Genomic DNA, 21,648 nt, shown 5'->3' with positions numbered 1-21,648 from the left:
GGTCTTATTGAACGCGCTGAAGGTGTACCCGATGCCCTCTCGCCAATCCCTTCGTCATCATCATGAACGCCAGCTGCTTAAAAGTCGGAACAACTCAAACATGCAAAGCCTCTTGTCGCGATGACTGGGAAGCTTCCTCGGATAATCTGAGTTCTTTTCATCTCAGCACCGTCAATTTGCCTCTCTTGTGTTGCTTCTAAATGGCTCAAAAACGTTGATAATCCGGGGCATGTACGCCTGACGATCCCCGTTTCTCCCAAGGGCTTGAATCCCCCCACTTTACTCGCACTCGACGACTTTACGAACGACCTGACGACCCAATGACTCTCCCACAACGACTCAAGATGACCCTCCCCCTTCAACTAACACTAATCACCATCACCTTCCTCGTATCCTCAGTTCGCGCACAGCATGAAGGCCACGACATGGACTGGGGAATGCCAGACCACAGTATGGGGGATCACTCGATGACACCCTACCTGCACTTTTCCGTGGGTGATCACGTCTGGTTCAAAGAATGGGTCCCCAAAACCAAAGGAGCCATGTTCGGCGCTTGCCTGGGGCTATTTTTGCTCGCGATCGTCGAAAGATGGCTGGCTGCAACGCGCGCTGTAGCTAATTTGTGGTGGCGGATGCGGTGAGTGTTTCCGGTTCCATCTTGATTGATCCTCCTCGAACTAAATTTAACGGGTCTTCTTTCGGGATTGTAGAACGGCAGAATTGCTGGACTATATCCATGACCAACACGCCACCGTGGAAGAGAAGGGCAAGTCACCTGAATCGACACCGCCGACGTCGATTCGAAAGTTCAGGACGAGGTTCTCAGCGCCGTTTATCACGCTGAACGAAGTATCGCGAGGAGTGCTATATGCAGCTCAATCTCTGCTGATGTTTGCCTTCATGCTCGTCGTAATGTGAGTGCCATCCACATCGATTGGTTGATATCAGATTCCTAACTCGCAGCAGGACGTACCAGGGCAGCTTCCTCATTTCGATTGTCTTGGGGCTTGGTGTCGGAGAAACACTCTTTGGCAGATTCACGAATGCTCATGTGGGATTGTACATTTAATTGAACATTGCTTTTAGACCTCACCTCGGATTAATGCCTCATCGTCTTGGGTCTCTCTCTGGCCTCAACCTCGGTACAAGCTTGACTTGGATGCCGTAGTGTGCCGTTAGACTATAGCTCCCGAGAATGGGCTTGTTCCAAATTTAGTTGAGGCTCCTTTTCTCACTGCATTGCCATGGCGGCTCCTGCGCGCTCGAGGAGTCGATAAGGTGGGCTTTACTCCGTTCCGTTCCCATACTGTAACCAAGTCGTCGACGTCGAGGAAGAGCTTCATTTGTTGGACGGGTAGAGTCCATCGTTTTGAAGGGATGAGGATGATAATCAGAGTCTATCATCAGGGCTCGCCGTCGTCGCCGGTGATGATGAGAGGCCAGAAGGTGGAGCTGGACGCATTGTCCTCGATCATGGCTGTTCGTCGCTGTCGACCGTAAGTCGTTGCCGTGCGGACTAATGCAATAACCATACATATAAAATCGGCTGGGTGTGTTGGCATCTGCTTCCGACGGGGTTTGTCCACAGCCTTCTTTGTCTCTTGTCCTCTCTTTTCATGTCACTCGCTCTGTCTGTCGCCTAAACCGTCGTTCTCTTCCCATTTTCTTCTGTCACATCTCTACCCTCACTGTCGTGTAAGTATTTGGTTGGGGACACTTGTGGACGAGTCATGCGCCTCTCGTCCACCATCCTCGTGTTTTGCAGGTGCTGATCGTGATTTCCTTTCCCTTGCGCAGTTCTTGTGAAGCCTCGTATACCCCACGTTGAAAGCCAGCTGCCTGGTCGCGGTTGCCTTTGGTCGTCGTATAAGCTTTTCGCCCTCGGACCTTGAGCGCAACCACTCCCTAAAATACCCTCTCATTCGACTCGACTTGGACATATTCGTCACCTCATCCTCCCTCACACGGAAAGAGATTCCCAGAAAGGACCGTTCTTGATTATTATCTCGGTACTCGGACGCACAGCGAAACGACGTCACTTGGACGAACTCCACCACCTTCTCTACACTTCCCCCGCACCTTTTCGACGCACGAGATGGTCAGCCTCAAAGATAAACTTGACCTCCCTAACATTCGGATGGGACTTTATGCAGCTTTCGTATGTGCTTCTCTCGATTCAGCCCCTATTGGAGCTGATGGACGGGAATTAGGCTGTATTTTCGTTCTTCGTCTTTGTGTTCTGCTGCGCTAGGCTCAATTATACGACCACCCTGCATTCAAGCGACCCCCTGAACGGAGGACGGACGTTCCATGGTGAGTGACACCTACCCTATGTCACCGAGGATACCATTTCTGACTGTCACCACAGATCCCGTCGTTGCGGAACTGCTTTTCACGACCCTTATCGCTATGCCTTGGAGTGGATTTATGTAAGTCCCGCTACTCCTCATGAGGCAAAAAGTCGCAGCTCTGACGGCGCTCTAGGATTTATACGATCCTCAAACGTTATGAGAACCGATACGTCTCCAAGTTCCGCGAAGAACTCATCATCCTGGGGTTGATTTGGCTGTTCTGGATGGTCGGTACTGGTATCGCCACGGTGCGTATTTTATCCAATTTTTTTAAGATACCCCCAGCTCTGAGCTGACCATGCTTGCGCAGTCGATGTGGGGAAGCCTTGGGTGGTGCCAGCATATCAACGCCTGTCGGGTTCTCACTGCCTTGGTCGCGTTCTGCTGGCTCGGTTGGTTGGCGTTGACCGGTCTTGTCGGTTTGACCCTCCTCTTCGTTATTGCCAACAAGGCCTGGCTTGAACCCTCCCACGGAAAGTGGGATCCCCGTCAGACTGTATACAAGGCTTGATCACTTGCTAGTTAGGTATACCCACGATATTTTCGGGAAACGGACTCTTCGAGATCACATCTATCCCTGTATTTCTCTTTGTATCTTATCTTTGTTTGGAGTGGATGTATCGATAGCCTTCTCAGATTTATTCTCTCCGGGTAGATGCAACCTCGGGCTTGAGCGATGGCTTTGACTTTGATCCTTCTGTGTTCTAACAGATCTCGCTTGGAGGGAGGATAATTATAGTTACCTCGGCAGCTAACGAGCTGGTTTTGGCTCATAAAGGACATCGATACGCCGATAAATAGGAACTGTGAACGAAGGGCGTCTTGGAAATCAGGGGCCAAATAGCCTCATTTAGAGTACGCGTTATTTGGCCTTTGTTTATGTCGAAGGCCGACGATTATGGCGCGCGGGTTGCTCCGCGATCATGACCACGACCGCCGCAACGACGACGACGACGAGGCCACTCTCGTTCCCTTGTTCCGTGAATTTGCCAGAAATATCGAAGATGCGGTCTAGAAACGCTGGAGAGACCTTTGGAGCAAAGGATACTCCAAGCTGATCTAAGACCTGAGACATTCAGAGACAGCTCGAAGCATATAGTCGAGGTTCTGATGCGCTAGACAGCCCAATCTCCCTCATTTGACCACACCGAATACTCATATTTCAATGTCGAACGCAAAGTACAAATCTGAAGACTTATCAGGAACGCTATCGGGTGCCAATGGTGGCGATTTTTTGGACCCGACGAACGACAGGATTGCCCGCTCGAAGAACTTTCCGCCGTCTTTGGAGCGCCATCCTGGAAATGCCGACTACAACTCGATGGCTGATTTGCCCCGTGGAGGTCCTGGGTCGACACCTAATCCTCGTGGGATGACGCCTTCTGCATCCATGTCCAGCGGGGTTTCGGATCCGGACGATCTGATTCCTGGCGCCTTCCACCCAAGAAATGGTGTGTTTTCATGCCTGTGGAGTTTGGAGACGGGGCTGACGGTAACCAACAGAAGGAGGAAAGCAGGGACAAGCTCATTATCAGGCCCATCCTTTCGGGGTCGCTTTCAATACGGCTGGAGATCCCGCACAGACGAGCCACAACCCCTACGTTAACCCTGTTTCCAATGTCGGGGCACCCAAAGCCACTTCGCACCACAATCCGTTCAGGAATCTTCAAGAGTCGCCTTCTAAACAGGAGTTGCCTTCCAAGGAGGAGCCTTCCGGTTCGAGCGTCGGGGTTGGCTCTCTTCCTGGCAAGAACACCGAACCGGGCGTCGCAACTTTACCAGAAGAGCGCGAGCACGGTCGACCCTACGGCCAGTATCGAACAGGTTTCGAAGGTGGGTATTTACCTCCATGACACCCGACATTTTGCTTACGCCCTCGTAGATTATTCGCCAGAGGAAGGGGGCAGGATGCTTCACGAGAACAATCCACAGGAGGACGATTCCTCCAGTGAGCTCGACGCCGTAGGTTCCGACTGGGGTGATGTGGGTGTTCCTCACCATCTCGTACATGAACATGTTCCCGGTATAGAACGTGAGTACCTCACATTTGTATATCCGTCGAAAATCGGAGTAACGATGTCATAGACCATGTCATGAGTAAATGGGAAATGCCATCCACCGAGACTCCCTCAGGGGCTCGTTGCGGAGTTGGGTCGTTACCTGGAAAACGGTGCGAACAAGGTGTCGCCATGCTCCCCGAGGAAAGACTCTTTCCCGCCGGTATGTTAGTCTTTCCCAACTTTTGAATACACCTGACCCTCTTGACCAGATGAGATCCTCGATTCGCATCTCCCACCCCGCATGGACCAAATGCCTTTGGAGGAGCATATGTCCGGCGCCGTCGTTGGAGTTGGTTCACTTCCTGGCAAGCGCAGTGAACAGCGTGTTGCGCTGTGTCCTGAGGAGAGGCTTCATCCTGCCAGTACGTCGTTTCGTCATTGAAGGATGGGTTTGTCTCAACTATCTCCAGTTGACATCCTGATGTCCCACCTGCCTCCCAGAATGGATCAGATGCCCTCAATGGAGCATCCCTCTGGTTCCCAGGTCGGTGTAGGCTCACTCCCAGGCAAGACGGGTGAGGAAGGAGTCGCCATCCTCCCTGAAGAGCGACTTCACCCTGCTGGTATGCATCTTCGCTCTAAATTCACAGTCGAAACTGATGTTGTTGCAGAGGAAATTTTGGCGCCTCATCACCCTTCATCCAAAGAACAGTCTTCCAAAGAACGGTCTTCCAAGCCTGAGCTTCATGACGGTATCCTTTCGCCTTTCTTATCCATCGTTTCTAAGCTAATCTAGATGTAGACCTCAAAGCCCATCACCTCGTCCACGAACATGTCCCAGGCACGGAACGTGAGTACTGGGCCTTTTTGCGGCATGGCCTTTCACGAAGGCGTATTTACATCATGGTAGATCACGTCATGAGCAAATGGGAAATGCCCTCCTCGGAGGTTCCATCTGGCTCTCGTTGTGGCGTTGGCTCTTTACCTGGAAAGCGAAGCGAGCAGCGTGTCGCCATGCTCCCCGAAGAGAGACTATTTCCCGCAGGTAAGCCCCTGTTGTTGTTCTTTTCCTGTAGTTATCTCTAACTTCTGCCAGACGAGATCCTCGATTCTCATCTCCCTCCACGAATGGACCAGATGCCTTTGGAGGAGCATATGTCCGGCTCCATCGTTGGAGTCGGTTCACTTCCTGGGAAGCGCAATGAGCGCGGTGTCGCCTTGACTCCCGAGGAAAGACTGCACCCAGCCGGTGAGTATCTCTCCCGGTTCCATTCTACTGTTGCCTGACCGTCTTTAGATGAAATATTGATGTCGCACCTCCCTCCTCGAATGGACCAGATGCCCTCACGTGAACATCCGTCTGGTTCCGTCGTCGGCGTTGGCTCCCTTCCTGGCAATCGTAACGAGAGGGGAGTAGCCCTCCTCCCGGACGAAAGGAAGGAGCTGGGCCTTGACCATCGTCCTTCTCACCATCACGGCCGGAGGAGATCACATGGAGGTCGAGGCGGACATCGCGACGCCGCCACGACTGGTGGCCGCGGAGGGCACCGTGCATCTTCTGCTGATGGTGTTCGTCGCGAAGCGTCTGGAACCCATGGACAAGCCCACCGCCAACAAGAATCCGCTACGACCGACCGAGGCGGGCGTGGTCACAAGACTCATCATCCTAAACGTCATTCCAAGGATGGGAAGAAGCCTGAACATGAAGACACTGGTCATGATGAAGCTCCTCGTGCAAGCTCTTCCCCTCCCTCTCAAAGTCGTCGTGGTGTGTCGCCTCTGCATCTTTTGATGAGATCGTGACTAATGGCTGTCTGCAGGGAAACATCGCCCTCCCTTCGAGGCCGAATGTCCCATGGACACCTAGTCCCGGTGGTCACTCCCGAACACCCTGAAACTCGAGCTGCCATCTTCGCCGACGTTGCCAAAGAGGGATGGTACCACGTCTTGCCCCTCAAGCGCAACTTGATGCCTTCCACCGAGGTTCTGTCCGGGTCCCAGGTTGGCGTCGGGTCGTTGCCTGGAGGTCGTAGTGAGCGAAATGTAGCTATGCTACCCGAGGAGAGGTTACATCCAGCCTGTACGTATATTCCACCCACCACTTCAGATAAGCACTGATGACCGTTTCCTTCAGACGATATCTTGGACTCGCACCTTCCTCCGGGAAAGGACCAACTCCCGTGCTCCGAGCATCCTTCTGGTTCCAAGGTCGGCGTCGGCTCTCTCCCTGGGACCATCGTAGAGCCTGGCGTCGCGGTTTTGCCCGATGAACGACACTGGATGCAGGAACACCCCGACGACATGCTCAGCTTCTACGCCGATATCTCTCACGTCGGGTTCTACCACGTGAGCAAGGACGCGGAAGGCTACCTCACTCTTCAGTTCACCAGGAACACGCATGCTGATGAGGGCATGTGGAGGCCTCCGTCTCCTACCACCATCTTCAACGCCGACCGAAAGCAAGACCGTCACGCGAAGGCGCGTCAGCAACCTCCTCAACTCTTTCGAACCCATCAAATCAGCGCAAAGGAGGCCAAGGCGATGGAGGAGAAGCGTGCGAGAATGATGAAGGAGCGAACGGAGGGGATGGGTGGGTTTGGAGGAGTCGTGAAGGATATCGAAGGAAAAGCGTCTGAGTTCTTGCATGGCGCTGAGCAGGCTATCTATGGTCTTTTCCGTGAGTACCATTATCGTCCACCTCTACTTCTTGGGCTGTAATGCATCGACTTTAGATCCTGGCCAGCCATCGGGGACCGATAAACAGCAAGAGACTGGCCGTCGCGATCACCCAGCTCCTGGAACCATGGAGCAGACTCCTTCGAATGAGGATATCATCATGTCGGCTGACACTGCTGCAGCGGCCGCTCAGTCTTCTACTACTAGCCCTTCTCAAGCACCCCCACACGTCCGTAGGGCTCCCCAGCCACCGTCTAAACAGAAGCCGCCCATTCCTCCTCGACGAGTGCCCTCAGGCTCTGCTGGTGTCAAGCCGACCCTACCCCCTGGTCACGAGCAGGCCGAAGACACATTCAACGCTGCTATGGCTAAGCAAGAGAAGGCGAAGGAGTACGCCGACGTCCATCCCACCGTTGGGAGGTCTCTCTCCGGGATCGACGACGAGGACGAGGAGCAGAGGATGAAGAAGATCAGGGAGGCTCAGGCGCTGTTGGATGCCTCTATGCCCAAGCATCGAAGGGCTGTATCCACCTCCCCCTGCGTTCATAGTGGGGTAGTGGAGCCGACTGCTTCGCCCGCAGAGCCGATGGTCGCGCCCGCTCCCCGTTCGACCGTCCCAGCCAACGTCCAAACCCAGTACTTCAAGAGCAGTGCCAGCGGCGATGAGTCGAGCGTTGACTCCCGTTCCCTCGACTCTCGCTTTATGACCGACGAGAACGGGGACCCTGTGTATCTGGACGACTACGAGATTGATAGGGAGGAAGTGGGGTATGCTCATGTTGTTCCTGGGGGCGATGCTGCTCTTCGACGAAAGCATCATACTCCGGGGGCCTCTGATGGGAAGACTCTGACCGGTGCTGATGGTGTCGAGTTTAGTATGGGCACGGAGGGCGGGGTGCTACCTGGCTATCCCACTCAAGTTGGAATGAGCCAGTTGATCTCTGATCGCGTTGCTGCAGATAGGATGCGTGCCAGTGGCGAAAGTACGTAGCCGGTCCGACTTTTTACAGAGTACGAGCTCACAAGCTTTCTCTTTCTCTTCTACAGTTCGCCCCCAACAGTTGTCCTCTCCAGCCGATTCGAATGTCAGTACTCAGGCTATTCACGGATCCGTTTCCGACGTCAACAAGCCCTTCCGTTTCGTTCATACCGACATTCCCCTCCCTCCCGAAGATGTGGCTAGGCGCGGCGCTATCAAGAGGCCTACGTCTTCGAATATCTCCGTCATTGACCTCGGGAAGCCATTGCCCAGGGCCTCGTCGGTCAGCCACACTCAGGAACGAGCTCACACTCCGACGAGAAGCCATAACTGAAACGATTAATTTTTTCTTTGTATTGATTGTGCTACATAAAGTAAGTTTCTCTATGCTTTTTGCTCGTGTAACTTTTGCTCTCGTCGAGAGAAACACGTGTGACCCGACCGTGTATGTATTTGTATCCCAGCGACCCTATATTTGTATCCCAGAATGTACTGAACTTGTATTTCCAATCTATGTATGTACAATGGTTTTGAGCTTTTGAGGCTATACGTTTTGGCAGGTTTCTGGAAGGTTCGATAGCACTGCGGTCATTGCCTTCTGAGCTTCGTACACCTTCTCTGGGAACGTGTCCACTGCGAAGCATACAGCAAATCAACCGCAGCCTGTCATGTGGGTCGATTTAGGCGCTCGTCCACTCATATAAGCTTCGAACACCTTCGTGGTGCTCACGGTTTGTGATTCCCCTTCCCTTCCCATCCTTCACGACATGCAGCATCCTTCTAAGCCTTTCATGCTTTCTGAGAAGAGATGTAATCCTTCGCCTAACTTGAATCCCGCGACACGACTCAAACACGGCGGTTACACATTACCGGGGACAGACTTGACGGTACAACAGTTCCATTACGACTTCCCTTATCGTTTCCGCGACACACATTTCAACTTTGTGTCTATTTTGGAGAATGAAGGGCTTCCTCCAGATTATCCCCATCACATTGACTCGATCCGCGCTGAACACCTCTCGAGGAAGATGACCGGATTTCCTTCAGATACACCGTGTCTCCCTTTCCTCGAGGAATTTCGAAAGGGTAATATCCGAACTTATGGGGATAATCTGGCCGAAGCCCCTGCGAAGTATGCATATGCAACCGCAAGGAATCGGTTGGTTTCGCCGCGGTTTGGAGTTACTGCGCCGCGTGGGGGAGGGAGAGGGGGGATGGCATTGGCAGATGATGTGCGGGAGTATCGGAGGAGGAGGATGGGGTGGCAAGGACCACAGCGTCCACATTACCACCCTGAGCCGTATTGGGAGCACGGCCATTGTGCGGAGAGCCAGGCGTTGACGGAGGTGGTGCGCCAATGCGAGGACTTGCGGTTGCAGGAAGTCGAGATTGAGACGTATGCGGTTGGCCAGGATGGAGCTCCAGCGTCCATGTGCGAGAATTGTATCCTGTATATTCGATCTGCAGTGTTGGGACGTCATCCTCGATGGACTGTCACAGACGGTACGAATGGGAATAGATATCAGAAGAAGTTGCATAACTAGTGATTTTTGCGATTAGGCGTGCAAGTTAGAATTACCTGTCGTCTCCTTCTCTCCTTCTGGCCGGTTAATTACCCGATGTGTACATTCCGCCTCCATGTCATTTTATGTACAGTGGGTAGCAAAGCATATATGTCGTTTCTTTCGTTAGGGCAGAAGGTGCACCGTGCCCGAAGCTTCTTCCATTGCGCAGCACCGGTTTTAGCGCACGGTCTTGTCAATTGGTATATAGTCGCAGAGAAACCAAAGCGAGGGGGTAAAGTTCCTTCTTTTATCTCTGCCCTCACTCATAGATGTTCTCATCTCAAACAGGTAGGTGTGTTTTACACGCATATGCGGTGATTGACAATGACCATTTGGTTCAGGTTCTCCCATGTCCTGGCCATCACCCACCCTTCTCACATTTACAGCCAATCACTCGGTGGAGTTTTCGTCTCTCTTAAGCTCCCTAGGACTTCCCCCAGATTACCCCCATTACATCGACTCCATCCAGGCCGAGCTTCACTCGAAGGCAATGTGGGTTCACCCTCTATTCTATATCTCGAGGGCGAACTGCATTGCCTTCCTCGACCAATTTCGCATCGACAACAACTTCAGCTATGGGGGCAATCTGGGGGCAGCACCTTCCAAGTATTCGGTTTCAAGAGCCAACCACACCTCGATCCGACCGCATTTGGGCGTTTCTGGTCCGCATGGGAATGGGAAGAAGGTGTTCAAGGTAGCTGAGAGTGTTAGAGCTTACCGCAGGAGGTTGTCCTGGGGTACTAGTGTCGCCCCTCCGTATTCTGCGGAGCAGAGTTGGGACCATGGGCACTGCGCGGAAGCGCAATCGCTTCCCGCTGTCGTCGAGCAATGCGAGCGGTTAGGACTGGTGCATGTCGAAATAGAGACGTACGCGACGGATAAATGGGGCTCCCAGGCGAGGATGTGCAAGAACTGCGAGCAATACGTGGTATGGAGGGTGTTGCAACATAACCCCACGTGGGTTGTCGTCGATGGTGTCAGTGGGAAGAGATACGCCTGGAGATCTTGCTATGCTTTAGGAGGGTATCAAAATAAAACTAGCTTTCATTCGTATGTACGACATTAAGGTCTTTTATCGTATGGAATGTACATTAGTCGTAGGGCAGTCGTAAACGTCATTAGAGGCTTTAACGTTGTTCGTTCCTCATTCTTTGCTCGTGACTTGTCGTGTAGAAAAGTCGTCAATAATCGTATCTTGATCTAGTCAGGCTTCCTGCAAGGGAGCTACGCGTTTTCGGCGTCGGTGCTTCGACAAAGATGTTTGGTACTGAAGAATCTCGGGAGCTAAGGGTATCCCGGCGGCCCCACCCATTACCCCCGTATCGCTTTCGTTGCATCTGGACGGCGTCGGTGATGTTTTCTAGCTGGGTGATACATCCTCCAATCGTCACAGTTACGTTCATCAGCTGGTCAGCTACGTCTCTTTCAGCCGTCGCTTGCATCCTTCTCCTCGAGTCGCAGGGCACAAACGCAGTAGTTCTATGTGGGTGTACTCGGGCGCTGTGGGCCATTAACTGGAAGTCTCTTGGCCTTGTGATGGTCACCTTCGTCAAGTCTTCCTGGGGATCGGCCATCTGTTTAGACCCAAGAATGGACTGAGAATTTCGCCCGCCCTGCGGCGGATAGCGATTCAGTCCCTGCCACTCCGACTCGGAGGGCACTTTCGCCCGTTGTTGAGCTGCATCGGCACCGCGCACCCTACGCACGCTGGCAGGAATCTTTTCCGGCTCGGTGGCTACAGGCCAAGGAGGAATAGTTGCAGGTGAAGGCATTCTAGAGATCCGTGTTGTACCTCTTCGAATTCGTTTGTTGTCAGTGGGGCTCCCGGTTGACGCCATAGTCGGTACAGTTGTGGGGGGCGTTGATATGGGCGACCGAATGTTGTTCGATTGTTCTGTTGTCGAAGACCACCCTGATCTGCCCACACCTCTACTCGATGATGATACTATCGATAGAGTGGAAGCTGGAACGGCTTTAAGCTTGGCTGTTACTTCCCTGACCTCGCCTTCAGAACCATTGGTATCTTGAGTGTTCGAGCGACCAAATCCGCTTCGAACTCTGTGGTCGTTGGAAGCCCGGGAGCAGCTTCGAGCTTGTGGGCCATTGATGGTGGGTATGATGATAGGAATAGAAGGAACAGGAAAGGTTGGAGCAGATTGGTTGGCTGTCAATTGAGCATAGGCGGCAGCTCTGTGGTAAATCTGTGATGGCTGGGAACTCTGGGAAGTCCCAGCCAAAGGCGATCCTCGTTGTGAGATATTAGGATACCGGTCGTCAGTCTGACATGGCTCCTGAGACGACGGAAGTACGGGCCCAAACTGTGTCGACGGTAAATAGCCACGGGGAATTCTTGGGGGCAGGACCGCATCACTTCCGTCTTCCGTTGCCCATTTTCGCGGGTTCATATCGGAGGGGCTGTTGTCACGAGTGGAAACGTCCCACTCGTATTTGGGAGGCGAGTCCGAGTCTGGCGTGTTCAGAACTACAGTGACGCGCTCACTTCGACTCCTTTTCCAATCATCGTCCGAGTGTCTCGAGGAACGTCCCTCCGAGCGCCCTGGCTTCGACCTGAAGCTGAGAGAGCTTAGAAATTTGCGCATATGTGCTGGATGTGAGAGGGGTCACGTTATACCACCGGCAAAATAGATCGGGTGCTCAGCTGTAGGAAAACTCGTAAGTTAAACGACGCCCAAGTTTGAAACCTAGTAAACTGACCTCTCTGGCTCCTCTTAACTGGGAAGTAGGGTGGCACCTCTGACCTTCTCGTTCTTGATGTTCTCGAGCCTTCGCACTGCCAGCTATATATAAGGGCTGGAAAGAATAAAGCCAAAGAGTTCCCTTTTGTGATACAGGCGCATGAAATGAAGAATATAAAGGGGTGTTATAATTTACAGGACTTATTGTCAAGTGGGACCCTCCGCGACGGTTGCTAGCTTTTATGCCTTGCAGGTCGCCTTTGTGGGCGGTTGGTGTGTATAACTAAGGGTCGGTACAAAAATTGTGATTATAATCGCTTTGGTTTAAGCCGGAAATCATAGTAGGATTATGGAGATTAACGCGCCCACCCAGTCTCTATGAAGGCTGGTCATACCCACATTGGCCTTGTCAAGTCGTGGAGGGATACCTACCTCCGGTACATAACCTCTCGGATCTCCCGGCATCGTGAAAACGATGGCAAATCATGATGGATTGATTGAACCTTCGGCACTGCGGCACTGCGGGCTGCACCCTCTTATTGCACAGACGATGGTAAGGGCGAGCATTGAGCGACTACTATCGCGGCCAGACTGCAGTACTTCAATTCGCGGCCTTTCTTTAGAAGCTATCAATCTCGAGCGCGAAGAAAATAACGAGAGGAAAAGCATATTCATTTAATTTTACCTCGTTGAAGAACTCCGCTGAAACCCATCTTCGTTGCATTGATTTCAAGGATATCATCAAGGCAACTGCGAAGGCTTCTCCCTCGCTGAGATACGCTTCGCACGCAGCCATGGGTGCGGAAAAATAGTGCTCCATCTTCGATACACTGCTGATGGTCGTCGGAAGCCAGCTTCACCGAGCGTTCTGGTGACCAGGCCCCCCGGTTCCTCTGTTCATCTATAAGTTCCTCACAGTCAGACCGAATGTCACTGCCTTCTCAATTCCCTTTCTACCTGCTTTCTTCATTCATTACCTTCGCTGTTTTCGCTGGTACGAATCTACTTCCTTAGATCATGTTCTTCAAGGAATATCTCCGCGCCGCCGTCGCTTTGGCCGCCTCTAGTCACCTGTTTGCCAACGCCGCCGTCGTGAGACAGGCAGTCCCTCGTGTACGAGGCTGCGGAAACGAGATCGACGAAGCCACTCAAGCCCGTTTGGAGGAAAACTTCCAGGCTAACCGAGTAGCTGCCTCTGGTGCATCCCTGGCACCCCCCGAGCCCTTCAATGTCTTCTTCCATGTCATCTCCAGAGACGAAACCGAAGAAGGCGGAAATGTCAGCGAAGAGACGATCGAAGAGCAGATGCGTGTCTTGAACACCGCTTTCGAGCCTACCGGCGTTCAGTTCGCTTTGCAGAAGATCACTCGAACGGTCAATGCAACTTTGTTTGCGAGTGTTGGACCTCTGACCAACTTTCAAACTGAGATGAAAGTCGCGTTGAGGGAGGGAGGTGCAGCTGATCTCAATGTGTACACTGTCGGGTATGTTCTCCATCGCTTTTGTTGGCCTATGTCAACGAGTGATCACTCCCCACAGCTTCGAAGAAGGCCCGGGGGCAGGACTTCTGGGCTATGCAACGTTCCCTAGCGACTTCCAAAACGCACCCGAGGACGACGGCGTGGTCGTGCTCTTTTCCTCCCTACCTGGCGGAAGCACTGAAAACTTCAATCTCGGTCAGGTCAGTGTCCCGGTGTTTCAACTCGGAGGTTCTGTTATTCATCTCCAACAGACCCTTACCCACGAGGTCGGCCATTGGGTTGGACTTTACCACACCTTCCAAGGGGGCTGCTTGGGAGTCGGTGACGAGGTCGCTGATACACCCGCCGAGGCATCGCCTGCTAGTGGGTGCCCAACTGCTCGTGACACTTGCGCCGGTGGAGGGCTTGACCCCGTCCGTGAGTATCCAAATCGGTATCCCTGAGAAGTCTCTTCGCTGACACTTAGAGCTGTACAGAGAACTATATGGACTATTCATTCGATAGTTGCATGGACACCTTCACCCCCGGACAGATCGCACGTTTGTTGGACCAGATCGCAACATTCAGGACCTCACAGCCCGGTATATGATCTTCCTCTGCTTCCCACCTCTGCAAAGACCGAGAAGCTAAACCTGCCTTCCTCACAGGGACGCAAGAAATTCGACGAGCATTCACTCATTCTGCTCAGTTGAGAAATAGATTCTGAGCAACTTCTCGATCATTCGTAGGACGGTCGTATTTCGTTAACAATGTTTCTTCTTCGGATTCCTGTGTTTATCTGGGTGCAGAACGACAGTTGCTATCTTCCCGCTGTAGCGGAGGAACGGTCAATACCGTGCTCGCGGACCTGAAAGTGCACAGACTGAAGAACATATATATCATGATAGTTGAACGGCTCTCCTGATTTTGAAGATTCTGAGGAGACCTCATCAAAAATCTGTTGGAAGGTACCTCGCAACTGCAGCTCCTGGCCCGTGTATTTCATCTGGTGATCACCCTTTCAGGTCAGGGCTTGAAAATTCTTGTCAACGATCTATAGATGATAGTGATGGCTGAAGAAGATGATTTAACTACCATCTTCGACACTGCGGGCACTGCTCTTTGACCCTGTAAATATGTCACAGCGACAGTGTCCACCTTCAGCTCACCAGATCGACCTATTTCCTTTCCTTTGCTCCACTTTCCTTATTTCTGTTCGCTAGGTCGAACATTTCTATTCTTCGCAATGCTATTCAAATCATTCGTTTTCCTCGTATCCTCCCTTTCCTTATCCATCATCTCCGTGAGCGCACTCGTCTCACCGCGCCAAACCCCTCGACGGGGCTGCGGTAACGAGATCGACGAAGCAACCAAAGAAGCCTTGGAGGAAGACTTCCGACTCAACCGAGTCGCCGCATCCTCCTCATTCCGCGCTGCACCTCCTCCCCCAATCAATGTCTTCTTCCACATCGTCTCCAAAGATGAAACACCAGAGGGAGGAAATATCAGCGACGATGTGATCGCACAGCAGATGGACGTGCTCAACACCGCTTTCAAACCGAGCGGTGTACAGTTTAGGTTAAAAGATGTGACGAGGAACGTGAATGCGACTTGGTTTGGGAGTGTTGCTCCGGAGACTGTGGAACAGGATGAGATGAAGGCTGCGTTGAGGCAGGGAGGTGCAGCTGATCTCAATGTTTACACCGTCGGGTAAGTCGGATTCGAATCTTCGAAACGAGCTCACACGGGCGGCTAACGAGCGCGGTATTCCGTTCACGGTGCACAGCTTCGAAGAAGGACCTGGCGCTGGACTCCTCGGATATGCCACCTTTCCCAGCTCCTTTCAATTTGCACCAGAGGACGATGGTGTAGTCCTTCTGTTCTCTACGCTTCCAGGAGGAAGTACACCGGATTTCAACCTTGGCCAGGTGAATGGACAAGTTATAGAGATGATTGGATACCTACTGACACTTATAAATATTTAGACGCTCACTCACGAAGTAGGACATTGGGTTGGTTTGTACCATACCTTCCAAGGCGGATGTTCGGGGTTGGGAGACGAAGTCGACGATACTCCCGCCGAAGCCTCCCCTGCAAGCGGATGTCCGGCTGACCGGGATACCTGCCCTGGTGAAGGAAAAGATCCCGTCCGTAAGTACCATTTCGATCTACTCTCTTCCGCAAGAACGGCAACTCTTACGCTCTTCGCAGAGAACTTCATGGACTATTCGTTCGATAGCTGTATGGAAACCTTCACCCCAGGACAAATTGATCGACTCCTCGACCAGATCGCCACCTACAGGACAGTGGATATGCTATGTGAGTACCACCTAGACCTGCATCCTCTCCTCACCTCGAGTTCCTAATGTTATCCAATGCTGTGACAGCACGAGCAGTCTCAGATTCAGATTCTCCTGCGAGGCGCCCCGGAGTCTCTCGACACCTCAAGAGAACACATCCCAACCACTTTAGAGGCTTTAAGAACTGGTTCAGATTTGGAAGGAAGGGAAGGAAATGATGATTCATGTCTAGTTCTCTGCTCGCATGTCCCCTGTGCAATGTAAGCATCCGACAACATCTGCCCTGCTTAATTAGAATTTTTCCCAACGAAACCGCGGATGATAACGCAGATTACAATCGAAACTAGACTCGGAAGATTAACGGGTCCATATCGATACTGTAACCTACTAGCTAAATAAAAGTCTAAGGATTAGCGTTTAAATTACCAAAGGCCATCGCCGGCGGCTCCCATGGACCACAGCACCACATCGCTGGTCCGACTTCGACGACTTGGGTTCCGTTTCTGCATTAGATGAGTTGGACTCTGCGGAAGTGTGAAACTCCGCATCGTCGCGTCCGCGCTTCCTGCGCGCCGGCTCAGCGCTATCTCCAGAGGGAGCCTGAACGTTGTCTGCTGCTTTGGCTGGGCGTAGGGTCAGGTCAAATACAGGCGCCCACCCTGGAAGACCATGGTTGCAAAGCCTCGGCTGTGGATAGCATTCACAGCGTCGGAATCCAGCGCGGATCCCAAATCCAATGCTCTACCATGTTCGTAGAGACGGTGGCGCAGCTTTCCTCCCGAGTTCTCCAGTACCTCAGCAGCTGTTTCGAGCCCGGTCAGAACATGGGGACGGATGCTGATTTTCTTTAAAAACTTGATCCTCGCCGAGTCCTTACATGCTCTGATGTCGTTGAGGAAAATGCGGTCGGCTAAGTCTTTGGCTGGGCCGTGGGAGATGCGGGTAAGTAGCGTCCATACCGCGATCCACCAGACTGATTCCAAGTCGTGGAGGAAGTGATGAACTATGGGGGCTACGACTTTCTGGCTTACGCCCTGAAATAAATCATCGTCCTCGCCGGCCTCGCCGTCCTCTTCATCCCGAAAAGGGGCGCCAAGTAGAATTTCGCATGGCATGAAGAATGGCGTTCCCTGAAAGCAGGTAAAGGCCATGAATAGTCTACCGCAAGAGAAAAACCAACGCACCACCTTCGGGTCAGTTCCGGCAACATAGTCATCAGCAGGAGGGTATCGCCTCGCATACTCCAAATCACCCAGTTTGGCCTGGTACCGCTCCCCAGAGTCGGCGGAAGCCTCAAGGAGGCCAAGTACATTGCCAGAACTGATGTCCCGATGAACCCAGCGGCCGACAAACATCAATAGAAGCGCTATTGGTATCAAAAGGTTAGCGAAACTTCTCGATGCAAGGTAACAAGCCCACTAACCTTGAATGGCTCCATAAAGAACGTGAAAGACTTGGTCTGATCGCTTGAGGTCTCCGACAGGAGTGCACACCTCCTCGACGACGGTGCGATACTGCTTCTTTGCGGCGAACTGTCGGGGAAGATCGGGCGACTGGGCCTGCGATAATGGGTGTGTAGTACCAGAATGGGATCCAGGTGGCGGAACATCCTGCTCCTTGAGCAACAGGCCCCTGCGGCGAGGAGCATTCCGCGGCGCGAGCCTGGTCGTTCCGCCAACACAATCCACCCTAATGGTAAGGAACCATTTCTTGTAGCCTTTGTTGAGAACTTCGGCCTTCAGCTTCCGCGCTTCAGCCTGCACCTTTTGGAAACGAGGGTCAGTGTCCACATTGACGTCTTTCCATTTCTCCTCGATGTCCTTGAACATGCGCTCCTGAACTTCGCGTTCCGTCGATGCCCCCTCCTCGATCCATACGTCTTTTAGAACGAAGGGCATCTCCCCGATCTTCGCAGCGTTCTCGGAATTCGATATGACCTCAACCACCTTCCAGACACGAGTCATCCGACCTGTAATGTTGCTGGAGCGGTACTCGGAGAGAGGAGCACCTTGTGTGCGGAAGAAGCGAGTACTGTCCGTGCCGTTCAGCTCGAAAATGTAACCGTCGTTGACGCGAGTGACCTTTGGGTTGTAGCCCAGTTCTTCCTCCGTTGCAAAAAGAAATGATAGGAGGACTTTGATGAATTTCTTAGGCTCCTGGAATTCAACGTCAGCCTTATGTTCGTTTGCAGGTTGTATAAGTCCCAGTACGTACCTTGACAAAACTGAACGGCTCGGACACAGCCGAATGGGATCGACAATGGAACCACAGCCTGACTTGGTCGTCTTCGATGGTCATCTGCCAAAGGATCAGCATGAATGTGGTGGAATTTGGTCATAATCAGGAAGCTCGCGTACCCCGTAGCAATGAGTGCGTCGTACATCGTCGTTCATGATTTGAACGTTGGCGGAGACCGCCTCCCTCGCGTTCTGTGAAAGATGGCTTGAGATTGGTGCGTCGAAAAACATCTCTATACTCACCTTGATCTTATCGACGCAGTGTAGCTTGTATTCGCCCACGAGAGCAATCTTCGAAGTGTCGAGAGCCCCCAACGTGGCAGCTCCTGACGCCATCGCGCTATCGATAAGGTTGTTCGACCCATGGTTGCGCCCTCGGATCTTTCTTCGAGGGCAATCCACATAGACGAAAGAGTTACGTTCTCGCCCGGCCGGCGCTGGTCCCTCAGCAACGGCGGTCGCTATTTTTGCGATGGAGGAGAACGATTTTTCCTCTGTCAGACCTGCACCGCCGGGAGCTTGACGATAATGACCAAAGCGAAGGCCATCAAAAGTCTGCTCCAAGATGCTGGTCGGTTCCTCGCGCTCAGCCGTTTGTTTCCTGGGATTTTGACGCGCCGAACGGCGAAGGGGTTGGTCGATGTGGCTGTCGGTGGTGGGAATGGCAGTGGCAGTGGAACTGGGAGATTCCACCGGAAGCAGCAGCCTGTCGACCGCCGCCTCTACTTCATTCTCTTGAGGCTCGAAAGGAAGATAGGTAGAGGTGAAATCCTCGAACGTGACCTCGACAAACTCGCCATCCATTTCCTTTTTCCCCGTGAGTGCGAGCCGTCCGAGGTGAGGTCCTGTCGCAGATTGTCAGCTTGAGCTCAAAGCGAGGATGGAGCCATTTACCTTTTTTCAGTCGCTCCTGAGTTGTTGTCGTTGAGTGTTTGAGGGCGAGATGCCGCGGTGTCTCAGAGTGAAGTGTATGAGGGACGCCTCATGATTCCATGGTGCGTAGTGGTTGCAGTGGCTAGTGACCGTCAACCAACAAGCGTCTAAATGACGATTATTGAAGAACACCTGCTTTCACTTCGGTATTCGCATGCCCCGTGTGTTTACTTTTTAAAAACCCTTCCCGACGAAACGAAACTGCGGATGTGCCAGCTGAGATGACGCTTCTTAACGCAGATTAGAATCGACAGTAGACTCGAAAGATTAACGGATCCATATCGATACTGTAAACTACCTAATTAAAGTCCAAAGATTATCGTTTAAATTAAAAGAGCATCACCGACGACGCTCGTCGACCACACCACTAAACATCGCTGGCCGACTTGGTTCCGTTGCACATCGACGTCCCTCACGCCCGACCCTCCAGCTTCCTCAGACGAGCCTCATTCTCCTCCCTGACACTATCAAACGCCCGCTCCCACCACTTGTCTTTGGGGTCCTCAACCTCCTTCCAACCGCCCTTCAAGAATCGACTGATCACACGAGGGTCAAACGTTCCATATCCTCCAACCTTGGCCCTTCCTTTGCCTTTTGCGCTCGCGTTGAAGGGCGAGCAGGTGGCCCGAACCGCAGGCCAATGGGGTGGCAGACTAGGCTTGAAGTTCTTCGCCGAGACAACCGAGCTGGAGGATGCAGCCGCGCCTTCCGAACTCATACCGCACAACGCGAACACCAATGCTGGGGGGACGGTGATCCTTCCAACCTTGAAGCAGCATCGGGAGATGGCGACTGTGTGAACTTGTGCGCCGTCGGGTTCTTCAATGTCCAGGTGGTCGTGTTCGGGTCGCTTGGATGAGGGCGTCGCAGTGCCGTTTGCGTTTCCGTTTGCGGATTCGGCCTTGGCTTTCAAGAGCTGGGCAGCGAGGCCGTTGGCGCCGACGGGGTTCGGAGTGGCGGAGGATCCAGAAACTGGGGTAGAGGTTCCAGAAGAGACGTCGTCTTCGCAGGAGGGAGTTCGAAGGGATGCCATGGAGTCAGGGTTTCCGTTTCCGTTTGCGGCGGCAGGTCTCGACTTTCGCTTCTTCTTCGACTTGTTGGCGGGCATGACGAATTTCGAAACGAGGTAGAACTGGTTGGATGGCATTAAAAACACGATCTCAGCCGCACGGGGATACAACTCACCCATTTGCCATCCCAAGCACCAAGACTTGTGCGAACTTCGTATGACGCCAAGATGGGAATTTCACAGATGAAATGATATTGCGTAGCTGTGATGGAAAGTGGATTAGCGGGGCGAGTAGCGGAGGAGGGGGAGTCAAACGCACCGGCCAACGGAATCCATCCTCCACCTCGGAAGAAAGGAGTGAACATTTCTACCGCCAGCTTAAATCGGGCAGAATCCAACGTTTTGGCGTAGCTAGAGTTGCTGAGATGCATGTTGAAGTCGCTTTCGTCCAAGCCTGCCGAGCGGGGCGATGGTCAGTCAGAAGCAACCATTGGGTTGTCGATGCAACACGTACTGGCATAGGTGTGATACGACGACGTATACTTGAAGGGATGGGCTCCCAATGCAATCGAATTCTCCACCCATTTGTCCTCCAGTCTCCCTCGCTTCTCCTTCGAGTGCAGAGCAGTGCGTATGCGGAATAGACGATAATCCAAACGTTTCAAGATTGCCCAGCGCCAGATGCGAACTGCATTGAGTCTGTCAGCGCTGCACGCGTCATCGGAAAGATTGGGACGCACCGTGCCAAACCAAAGGCCATGACCGAATGTTGAGAACGAAGACCACGAAGACGACCGCCTTCAAGAGTTTGACCATGGCGGGGTTGAAGTTGAACAGGGCGCTGACTTTCGAGAGCTGCTCGAGGAGAGGCGAGAGGTATTGCTGGACCGCGGCTACGGCAGCTTGCGTGGAGGAGACTGCGGGCGATGCCATCTTCGATATCCTATCAAGGCCTGTGGCTTCTGGGTTGCTGCAACGTCCTGTCAGGAACGTCTACTGTTCCGTTGAGGGCTACGTTCGTTGCTGGCGAACTGGAAGGAAGAAAGCTGGTGACTGGGCGGAAACAAACGACCTTAATGTTCGGGTTTGGTGTTTACTCGACGTAGCTCGAAAACCCCAAGAAACGGTCGGCGTCTAAAATTGTGGTATTAGAAACACGATAAGGTAGCAATAACCGGTAAGAAAACGCTTACACGTGAAATCTGTGGGTCAGGCCAATGGAGTTCTGTGCAACTGCTTTACGGAAGTTGAATATGCCGCCCCAAAGGATGACGAGCGGTGTAAACAGTTCAAGGCGTTGGACTCGGAGGAGGATGAGGAGACAGCTGGGCCGTGCCGTGTGCATCACTGCCAAGTCTTTTCCACGTGTGTCACAGCCGCTTTGTCGCGCAGCCGATGCGGTCAGGCTCGGGCATCGGCGATGTCGGGTGTCAATAGTTTTG

The 21,648-nt window shown here is 52.7% G+C and overlaps 9 protein-coding genes across 9 annotated transcripts; 6 read left to right on the top strand and 3 right to left on the bottom strand.

Moving 5' to 3' along the window:
- The first annotated feature begins 263 nt into the window (after positions 1 to 263).
- Positions 264 to 1,092, top strand: CC1G_02223 (copper transporter). Its single transcript, XM_001834435.2, has 3 exons — positions 264 to 637; positions 711 to 914; positions 967 to 1,092. Exons 1-3 carry the CDS (start codon positions 345 to 347, stop codon positions 1,067 to 1,069), a joined length of 600 nt encoding a protein of 199 aa, XP_001834487.1. The 5' UTR covers positions 264 to 344; the 3' UTR covers positions 1,070 to 1,092.
- Positions 1,093 to 1,582: 490 nt separating this feature from the next.
- CC1G_02222 (hypothetical protein) lies at positions 1,583 to 2,862 on the top strand (the record flags this gene model as incomplete). The annotated part of the gene is made up of 6 exons (XM_001834434.2): positions 1,583 to 1,695; positions 1,798 to 2,158; positions 2,211 to 2,313; positions 2,369 to 2,429; positions 2,485 to 2,599; positions 2,662 to 2,862. The coding sequence occupies exons 2-6, from the start codon at positions 2,096 to 2,098 to the stop codon at positions 2,860 to 2,862; spliced, it is 543 nt and encodes a 180-aa protein (XP_001834486.1). The 5' UTR covers positions 1,583 to 1,695; positions 1,798 to 2,095.
- A 654-nt stretch (positions 2,863 to 3,516) lies between these two features.
- Positions 3,517 to 8,536, top strand: CC1G_02221 (hypothetical protein; the record flags this gene model as incomplete). Its single annotated transcript, XM_001834433.2, has 14 exons — positions 3,517 to 3,802; positions 3,855 to 4,184; positions 4,234 to 4,383; positions 4,437 to 4,571; positions 4,621 to 4,773; positions 4,822 to 4,974; positions 5,023 to 5,103; positions 5,154 to 5,396; positions 5,448 to 5,600; positions 5,649 to 6,119; positions 6,219 to 6,431; positions 6,486 to 7,028; positions 7,084 to 8,010; positions 8,075 to 8,536. The coding sequence occupies 14 exons, from the start codon at positions 3,517 to 3,519 to the stop codon at positions 8,338 to 8,340; spliced, it is 4,104 nt and encodes a 1,367-aa protein (XP_001834485.2). The 3' UTR covers positions 8,341 to 8,536.
- Positions 8,537 to 8,797: 261 nt separating this feature from the next.
- On the top strand, positions 8,798 to 10,672 carry CC1G_02219 (hypothetical protein; the record flags this gene model as incomplete). The annotated part of the gene is made up of 3 exons (XM_001834431.2): positions 8,798 to 9,509; positions 10,000 to 10,547; positions 10,667 to 10,672. 3 exons carry the CDS (start codon positions 8,798 to 8,800, stop codon positions 10,670 to 10,672), a joined length of 1,266 nt encoding a protein of 421 aa, XP_001834483.2.
- Positions 10,673 to 10,752: 80 nt separating this feature from the next.
- Positions 10,753 to 12,171, bottom strand: CC1G_02218 (hypothetical protein; the record flags this gene model as incomplete). Its single annotated transcript, XM_001834430.1, has 1 exon — positions 10,753 to 12,171. The coding sequence occupies one exon, from the start codon at positions 12,169 to 12,171 to the stop codon at positions 10,753 to 10,755; it is 1,419 nt and encodes a 472-aa protein (XP_001834482.1).
- A 1,113-nt stretch (positions 12,172 to 13,284) lies between these two features.
- On the top strand, positions 13,285 to 14,337 carry CC1G_15351 (metalloprotease; the record flags this gene model as incomplete). The annotated part of the gene is made up of 4 exons (XM_002910398.1): positions 13,285 to 13,751; positions 13,807 to 13,948; positions 14,000 to 14,165; positions 14,225 to 14,337. The coding sequence occupies 4 exons, from the start codon at positions 13,285 to 13,287 to the stop codon at positions 14,335 to 14,337; spliced, it is 888 nt and encodes a 295-aa protein (XP_002910444.1).
- A 636-nt stretch (positions 14,338 to 14,973) lies between these two features.
- On the top strand, positions 14,974 to 16,093 carry CC1G_15350 (metalloprotease; the record flags this gene model as incomplete). The annotated part of the gene is made up of 4 exons (XM_002910397.1): positions 14,974 to 15,437; positions 15,514 to 15,655; positions 15,713 to 15,878; positions 15,939 to 16,093. 4 exons carry the CDS (start codon positions 14,974 to 14,976, stop codon positions 16,091 to 16,093), a joined length of 927 nt encoding a protein of 308 aa, XP_002910443.1.
- A 569-nt stretch (positions 16,094 to 16,662) lies between these two features.
- On the bottom strand, positions 16,663 to 19,068 carry CC1G_02216 (other/FunK1 protein kinase; the record flags this gene model as incomplete). Its single annotated transcript, XM_001834428.2, has 6 exons — positions 16,663 to 17,157; positions 17,212 to 17,393; positions 17,451 to 18,183; positions 18,242 to 18,325; positions 18,385 to 18,456; positions 18,508 to 19,068. The coding sequence occupies 6 exons, from the start codon at positions 19,066 to 19,068 to the stop codon at positions 16,663 to 16,665; spliced, it is 2,127 nt and encodes a 708-aa protein (XP_001834480.2).
- A 541-nt stretch (positions 19,069 to 19,609) lies between these two features.
- CC1G_02215 (hypothetical protein) lies at positions 19,610 to 21,445 on the bottom strand (the record flags this gene model as incomplete). Its single annotated transcript, XM_001834427.2, has 6 exons — positions 21,402 to 21,445; positions 20,947 to 21,278; positions 20,721 to 20,894; positions 20,526 to 20,660; positions 20,383 to 20,468; positions 19,610 to 20,329 (listed from the first exon to the last, which is right to left on the bottom strand). The coding sequence occupies exons 2-6, from the start codon at positions 21,137 to 21,139 to the stop codon at positions 19,610 to 19,612; spliced, it is 1,308 nt and encodes a 435-aa protein (XP_001834479.1). The 5' UTR covers positions 21,140 to 21,278; positions 21,402 to 21,445.
- Between the last annotated feature and the right edge of the window lie 203 nt (positions 21,446 to 21,648).

Source organism: Coprinopsis cinerea (assembly GCF_000182895.1).
Source record: "Coprinopsis cinerea okayama7#130 chromosome 10 map unlocalized cont3.10, whole genome shotgun sequence".
Taxonomy (NCBI): domain Eukaryota; kingdom Fungi; phylum Basidiomycota; class Agaricomycetes; order Agaricales; family Psathyrellaceae; genus Coprinopsis; species Coprinopsis cinerea.
Note: the sequence above shows the minus strand (reverse complement) of the source record. Positions and strands in the feature narration are given on the sequence as shown.